The sequence below is a fragment of the Elgaria multicarinata genome, chromosome 3, assembly GCF_023053635.1.
Source record: "Elgaria multicarinata webbii isolate HBS135686 ecotype San Diego chromosome 3, rElgMul1.1.pri, whole genome shotgun sequence".
Lineage (NCBI taxonomy): Eukaryota > Metazoa > Chordata > Lepidosauria > Squamata > Anguidae > Elgaria > Elgaria multicarinata.
The window spans coordinates 88,418,328-88,426,778 of NC_086173.1; the positions used below are offsets into that span (position 1 = coordinate 88,418,328).

The 8,451-nt window shown below is 42.9% G+C and overlaps 1 protein-coding gene across 1 annotated transcript; it reads left to right on the forward strand.

The window, feature by feature from the left end:
- Nucleotides 1-6,540: 6,540 nt before the first annotated feature.
- LOC134396755 (neuropeptide Y receptor type 2-like) lies at nt 6,541-7,962 on the forward strand. The gene has a single exon (XM_063123316.1). It carries the CDS (start codon nt 6,602-6,604, stop codon nt 7,760-7,762), a length of 1,161 nt encoding a protein of 386 aa, XP_062979386.1. The 5' UTR covers nt 6,541-6,601; the 3' UTR covers nt 7,763-7,962.
- Nucleotides 7,963-8,451: the final 489 nt, after the last annotated feature.

Sequence of the window (8,451 nt, forward strand, 5' to 3'; positions counted from 1 at the left end):
CAGGAAGCAGGAGAGGTGGATTTCGACACATACCTATCTAAACCCACAAATGTCATAGGATGGGAGAGCCCAGCACCAACATAGCTCCTGACCTCATAGAATAGTAGAGTTGGAAGGGGCCTATAAGGCCATCGAGTCCAACCCCCTGCTCAATGGGGGAATCCACCCTGAAGCATCCCTGACAGATGGTTGTCATGCAGATGTCCTACATGTGCATGTTTTCCAATCATGCAATTCAAGTTCTTCCATCTTGTTGTTGCCCAGGCTTTAACTACTTCCATTGCTTCCCAATTGTCTGTCCTGTTGGAAACTCATCCCATGACCTAAGACACCCCCTTATGCAAAACAAAAAAACAAACACAACCCAAAAACACCCTATGAAAAAGCTTGTTTATGTAGCTCTTAAGGGATTTCTATAATGTATCTGAATCATGGAGGTTTACATGATTGAGTGCTCTGTTGTTGTTATTTAAAATCCCTCCATAGGGTGCAATCTTATTCATGTTTAGACAGAAAGAAGTCCTACAATTCCCAGCATTTCCCAGCCTGCCATGCTGACACATGAAACCACCCTAAATGTTTGGTTCCACATTAAAAATACCCTTAATAGTCTCTTGGAGTGTTTACGACTATATAATATAGTCAAGACTGCAAATAAATAGTCCTGTCTGTACCAGTCAACGAGTCTGCTTAGCTGTTGCTTCGTTCCTACAAAACTGTCTCACAATGACAAATAATTGCTCCATACAGTTCAGGAGTCTGGCTGTGACTTCAAAGATAGTGATTTGTTAGGAGTAACCCAGCATATTTCAGCACGTTTTCTGCATCAGAGACTTTGCTTTCTATTAGAGAAAACTTCATTGCATGGCATTAACCAGTCCAGAAGAATCACAAATTATTTTTGATCAGATTGAATTATTAGTATTAGTAGTATTAGTGGCTGCAGCTCTGTTTTGCCTCATTTCTGAAATGCATTAATTAATTCTGAAACATTAGCCTTTACCGAAAAAAAAAATCCATTAAGACACATTTGTTTAACGTCCAAAATAGCCCTAACAATAATTATGCCTGCATCTCTTCTCTAATTGTAAGCTTTTAAAAATTGCTGTGTTGTTTACTTTGCAGCCAGCTGTTGTTTGGTGTGGGGGAAAAGACTGAGCGGATGATTGATCAAGCATTGCTTGCTATATAGCCTCTATCCATTTTGGTTTACTTACAATGGAGGGGAGGAAACAACTATTACATACTGCTCTACATCGAAACAGTTTCCTGAGCTGTGAACAATAAAATATAAAAGGATTAAATATCATATTACAAGTTTTTAAAAACAGAATACTAGTAAACACTGTGGCTGGTCAACTGAGGAAGGCTTCTTGAAATAAAGATGTCTTCAGCAGGTGCTGAAAAACAACGTTTTGTTGGTGCCTGCCTGGCCTCCAAAGGCAGGGAGTTCCACAGAAAGGGAGCCACCATGCTCTGAGTAGAGTCCAGTTGGGCCATAGGTCCATGAGGAGAACCACCAGGACCATCCCATCTGATGACCCCAGTGTCTAGGCAGGTTGATAAGGGGGACTGCACTCTCTCAGGTATCTGGATCCCAAGTTGTTAAGGGCTTTACACACTAGTAGCAAACCCTTAAACCTGCCCAGTTTGGACAGTTCCCTCAACAAAGGAGTTGCATGCTGAAAAGGGGCAGCTCCTGACAACAGCTGAGCTGCTGCGTTCTGCCCTAGCCACCTTCCTGACCTGCCTTAAGGCCAGCCTTCCATACAGCCCATTGAAGTAATCCAGTCTTGAGGTTACTAGCGCCTGTACCACTGTGGCAAATAACCCTGTCCAGGAAAAGTCATAGCTGGCGGACCTGTCAGCTGTGAAAGGAACTCTGAGCTGCCATGTCCAGGTGGGCCTCCAGTGACACTGATGTATCCTGATGTTTCAAAAGGAGTGCAAATCCATCCAGGACAGGCAATGAGCCTACCTTCCAGACTAGAGAACCACTCACCTAGAGGGCTTCCATGTTGGCAGGTTTCAGCTTCAGTTTATTGAACTGTACATAAGAAGAGCCATGCTGGACCAGATCAAAGGTGCATCTAGTCTAGCATTCTGTTCACTCAGTGGCCAACAAACTGCCCATGGAAAATCCACAAACAGGACACGAGTACAACAGGACCCTCCTGCCCATGTTCCCCGGCAACTGGTGTACAAAGGCATTCTTCCTCTGATGCCGGAGGTAGCATATAGCCAAATACAGTGACAAAGGGAGTGCTATAATGGGAGCATATAAAGCCCTAAACAACTTGGTTTCAAGATACTTGAGAGAGTGCCTTAATGTGTTTACCCTTTGGCATGATATAAATATGCATGCAACAACTGGATAAAATGACAGTGTCGACAAAGTAGCAAATGGTCAAACATAAGAGCAGCCTTCCTGTGTTATGTCAGCTTGAATTCATATTTCAACAGAAACGCTTTGGTCCTGCAAGAGAAATTAGTTGGTGGAATGAGTCGTCTGCATGTGCAGCTGATGTAGATGATGCGGAACATCTGCACCTAACTGCAATGCTCATCTGAGCCGAACTGAGCTAGCTGGATTTTCCTATTGATGTGGAATAGCGATGTGCTTTCCCAGCCAGGGGAAGTAATAAATGCAGGTGACTAGCCAGAAACCACCCAGAGAGCTTTGTGAACCGCCCAGAGAGCTCCGGCTATTGGGCAGTATAGAAATGTAACAAATAAATAAATAAATAGCTCAGCACAACTAGAGCTGAATTGGGGTTCTCTCACATCTATTTCAGCTAAAGGTGAAAACTTTATCAATAAAATTGATTAACTCATTTCAAAAAAACTGCACCCACAGAACTGAACATGGCTTAAGTACTTGGCTGCGAGTACTTTTAACCTTTTGAAGATAAAAAAAAAACCACTCCACCACCCTAGTTTGCATTGCTTATATGCAGTTGCTTCATGAGTGGAAAAATCAGCCATGAACTCAAGTATTTCCTTATACCTCATCATGCAATTCAAGCCCCTTTCTCCCACTCTTGCAGATGTTCTGCATGGCTGGTGTGTGTGATGGTGTGGGGAGAGGATGAAAAGCAAGTCATAGCAAGGACCAAATATGGCTCATGATGTCCCACAGAGTGCTGAACCTGAGGTTTAAATACACAGAACAATGGGGGAGCATCTGAAGGAGTCAACTAGACTGCGCCCATCTTTTATCCCATATCCCATCACCATTTTCTACTGAAAATTTTGGACAAGGTGCTAGCTACTGACCAAGGAACACAGGAGCCAGAAGAAGTTTTCTGAGAAACAGTAAAGAAGTTGAAAAGAAAGTCTTATCCCCAGATCTTCACACAAGGAAATTAATCTGTGTGTCTGTGGCCATCAGAGTAACTGCAGTGAAGGTCATCCTCTCTGACTGTTGGTGTCGGTCTCTCTGAGGCCGGCCACACACACACACACACACACAGAGAGAGAGAGGGTGGGTAGGGAGGAAGCAACTAGGACCAATCTAAACCAGGCATTTTCTCTCGTCGTTCGGTACTCGAAGCAGTAGAGTTTAGCAGCCAAACACTCTGAATTCCTGCAATAGTTCCCAAGAGGTATTAAGAACTTTGTTCTTCCAAGTAATAAATGTACACAGGGCCATTTATTATGAATTACAACATAACCCTTGCCTCTGTCACTGTCTGGCCTGCCATTACTCCTCCCCCCGCCATTTGTTGAAGGAACCGCTGTGTGCTTTCCACAAAATAACTGAGACAGCTGCCTCATGCTCCAAAAGCAATCAGGTCAACGATAATTGTACACCGCTAACTTTAAAGCAGTTATTTCCACATTGCCCCACCGATTTCACTGAGGCTGTTCATGATCAATTTTGGAGCCTGTGTAGCATGTCAAATTTGTAACTTTTTTTAAAAATTATTTTTTATGAAGAGAAATATAAGAGTTGCCTGGGAACAAATGCGAAAACACAACCATTACATTTTCAGGTTCACATAATGTTTCTTCAAGCTAGGATGGTTTGGTCAGAGCTAATGTTTGGAATGTTCCAAAAGGGAGTGATAAGAGGCCGCATGCGCTTTATGATGAGATAATTATAATTTGGAAAGACACATCAGTGATATTCATTTCAGATGAAGTTTAATGGAAGCTGTAAATGAGAAGCTGTCTCTAGCACTAGCAAGGAAACCTAATGTTCAATCTGCATCTTTGGAGTAGATCACTCATGCATGTAACCAGGGCTGGCTCAAGACATTTTGCTGCCTAAGGTGGACAAGATGGCATCCTCTCCCACTGCATGTATAAAAGCCAACTGGATTGGCAGTTTAATCTTTCTTTGACATGGACAATGGGACAGCATCCTCCACCACAGCTGAAAGCGGCAGGCAGCTTAGGAGGAACGGGGCAGGCTCTGTTGTCAACAGCTCTCTCCTCCAGCATTTGCTGCCACCTCCCAGTATCTGCTGTCTGAGACTATTGTTAACTCTAATGATAGAGCCGGGCCTTTCTAACCGATATTTTACCAGTATTTCTTCCCAACTACGGTGAATCACAGCAACATGGGCTGATTTAAAATCAGAGAAATGGTAAAGGTGGAAAGGGTAATCAGTCCTCCCTGCATTGCAGCCCTGATCCAAATCATGCCTGCCGCTGTGACTGCTTTTAAACAACAGAGAGGGGCAGGAAGAAACACTGGGGCATCCATTCAGATCTAATTTCGCCGTAAGTGATTAAAATACACGCACAGAGCAGTACTAGTAATACAGAGAATAGGTTATGGGGGGAGTTTTATTAAACTGAAGGGAGGCATAAAAGGTTTTAAATAATAACTAAAAGAGGTAGTAACATTAGAAATTATAAAAAAAACGGCAGGAGAGTTTCTTGCAGCTCACCCATTTTTAAATATTTCAAGCAGGAATGTGAAGACCAAAAGTTCTGATGTATAGCTAGGTAATGCCTTGCTGTGGCCTGCGAGAACAGCAGGAGTGGGCGATCCCCTTTGCTCTATTAAGGGTGCCACTTTCCTAGTCCTGAGGAGATTTCAGTAAGTTGTGTGGCACGTAGCAGGGGTTCTGTAAGTCACAATGGCAGGCCTTAAGTGCCTCCAGGGCCTTATGTTTGGCACCTCTGTTCTCATGGATATTTTATGCTGCTCAGCCCTATGTATGTTTTTTTCAGGATTGAGGGGGCCTTCAGCCCAGTGGCCAGACCCATCCTATGTCATGGGCTTACCTGATGCCAGCAGAGTCAGGCAGCCGTAGCATTTGGATGGAATCGCTATTTACATTTACCATATTTATTTATTTATTTATTTATTTATTACATTTTTATACCGCCCAATAGCCGAAGCTCTCTGGGCCGTTCACAAAAATTAAAACCATCATAAAACAACCAACAAGTTAAAAAACACAAATACAAAATACAATATAAAAAGCACAACCAGGATAAAACCTGGTTTACCAAAACTGATATAAGGTTAAAATACAGAGTTAAAACAGTATAATTTAAGTTAAAAATTAAGTGTTAAAATACTGAGTGAATAAAAAGATCTTCAGCTGGCGACGAAAGGAGTGTCTCTCCAGGGTGTTGTGGTAAATTAAAATGGCAGCTCCCAGAAGCTTTCTGGGGGCCACCATTTAAATTTCCCACAATGTCCCAGATTAACACTATATTCCGGTACTGTGAAAAATTTAAATGGTGGCTTCTGGACTCAGCTGCTCAGCACCCATTGAATCAGAACGTTGGGGGTGGGGTGGGGTGGGGTGGGGTGGGGGCAGGGAGACTTCAGAGGTCAGCCCTGCTAGGGTGCTGGGGCTCAGGAAGCGGCCCAAGGATAGCATACAGGCCTGAGTCAGAAGTAACTCCCAGTCAGCTATGTGTGAATGGAAGTGCAGCCTGAGTCGTGCACAGAGGCTAAACAATCACAGATTCTGTTTTCTTCCTAGGCCTTCATTGATTTATATATTTATCTGTATTCCTCCCCATCCTTCATTCAAATATAATTATTTTGAAAAGCAGAGCCAAGGTCACTAGAGACCATAAGAAGAAGTAGGCTGTAGACCAATGGCTGGCTGTGTTTAATAGCTAAATGGAAGATCTGGTTTATATGATTATATCAGCTTGGCATTTGGAGGGGTCCTTCTAATCCAATCAATTTAAATAAATGAAATCTGCAAAATAGATAAATTATTGTTTGAAAAGAATTCGGGGGGGGGAATCAACCTTTTATCCCTTTAATTTTAATTAATTTTATAATGCAGATAAAATGGAGGGTCTCTAGCCAGGTCATCCTTTTCTTTTGGAATGGCCATGATAACTGTGTATGGGACACCCATACCCACCCACACAAATGTGCCATTTTAATGTGAAAGAGGGCTGGTAGAAACTTAGGGATGAGGCATAGCTTGAGATGCTGTCTTGGATATGTCAATGTAACCTGAAATATTTGAGGCTTTTCTCTTGCTTGAAATGTCATCCTTTTAAAATAAAATAAAATAAAATAAAATTGTGCTTGTTTCCCTGTTTACAGATAAACTTGCAAACTTTTATAGAAACCACCAGCCCAAAGGCAAATACAATATATCAATAACTAGGCATGGGGCTGCTTGATGAAGCCAACAGCACCGTCATCCTGGAAGAGCAGATCTTGGATAAAAAGCTGCCATTTGGCTGGCACACAAAGATCCTTGCCACCCCTCCTGATGGACTCCATGAAACCCATGATATGATGATGGACAGCACAAAGATCTTGGGGGTCCAGATCATACTGATAGCTGCCTACTCCCTAATCATTCTGCTGGGATTCATTGGCAACTCCTTAGTCATCTACATGATTGTGAGATATAAAACCATGAGGACTGTAACTAACTTTTTCATAGCTAACTTGGCTCTTGCAGACTTAATGGTAGACACACTCTGCTTGCCCTTTACCTTGACCTACACTTTGTTGGATGAGTGGAAGTTTGGAGCTGTGCTTTGTCACCTGGTCACCTACGCTCAAGCTTTAAGTGTTCATGTGTCCACCCTCACCTTAACCGTGATTGCTCTGGACAGGTACAGGTGCATCGTTTTTCACTTAGATAGCAGGATATCCAGGAAGATCAGCTTCATCATCATAGCCACTACGTGGTTGGTTGCTGCTGTCCTAGCCAGCCCATTGGCCATCTTCCGAGAGTACAGATATGAAGAAATCCCATCCATCAATCTCAGAATAGCTGTCTGCACTGAGAAATGGCCTTCTGAAAACAGGGACGCTGCCATATACAGCTTATCCATGCTCCTCTTGCAGTATGTTCTCCCTCTTTCCATTATCTGCTATGCCTACATCAGGATATGGTTCAAGCTGAAGAGCCATATCAGTCCCACTTCTCGAAATGAAAGTCATTGCCGCAGGAGAAAGACCACAAAGATGCTGGTAATGGTGGTGTTGGTGTTTGCAGTCTCTTGGCTCCCTTTCCATGTTTTCCAACTTGCCGTTGACCTAGATCTGGTACTCATACTCCATGACTACAAACTCATTTACACTGTGTTCCATGTGGTGGCCATGTGTTCCACTTTTGCTAACCCTTTGCTCTACGGCTGGATGAATAAGAACTACCGCAATGGGTTCCTCATGTTCTTTCGCTGCCAGGACAAGCCGGAGAGACTCTATACAGAGGGATCAATGAGAGGGCGGTCCTACACTTTCAGAGTCACCACCATGAATGGGAGCATCAAGCACTCAACAGGCAATGGGCAGCTGCCAACACAGGTTTAGTACACAAGCGCCTTCATCTCCGCCAAGGGGCTGGAACCTCAGCGGTGTCCATCTAGAACTGAAGTCTTTTCTAAAAATAAAAGGTCTGCTGTATTGCCAAAATGCTATCACTGTCAAAGCCAAATGAGAGCACCTTGTCTATCTATCTAAACGAAGAACCTCATGTCCTGTCCATGCTGTTTCATGAAGCAAGTTAATTCATCCTTGCCTCAAATTCTGTGTTGCTTGTTACATAAGGAGTGGAAAACATGTTGTACACAGGATGCGTTAATTTATGGAACAATGTAGTTCCACTGTTATCTGAAGGAGGGGACAGGATTATTTAACTGTTTTAGGCAGAAAATATCTGTGCCAATATTGACAAACTACAAGATTGTATGGTACACATTAAATACATTGTATATTCTTTTAACTGACATGTCCTTTTGTTCTTTTGAATTTCTCATGCCAAAGTCATATTCCTTCATCCCTAGACCATAATTAGCACTAATGTTTAAAGACATTGTGCAGCTATTCTGTCTTTTCTTCCTTACTGTTCTTTTTTCCCCTGGTAAGGAAAAAGATGGAAGGAGCAGTAGGAAAACATTTAAGAACTCTAAACTGAAGATGAAGGGGGAATCCGCACGTCATACCGAGACTGCTTCTAAGCGACCCCAGTGCGGCCCCAAAGCAATCGTGTAACTTGCCTG

What these genes read in the sequence shown, in the direction of transcription:
- LOC134396755 (XM_063123316.1), top strand. Translation starts at nt 6,602, where the DNA reads ATGGGGCTGCTTGATGAAGCCAACAGCACCGTCATCCTGGAAGAGCAG.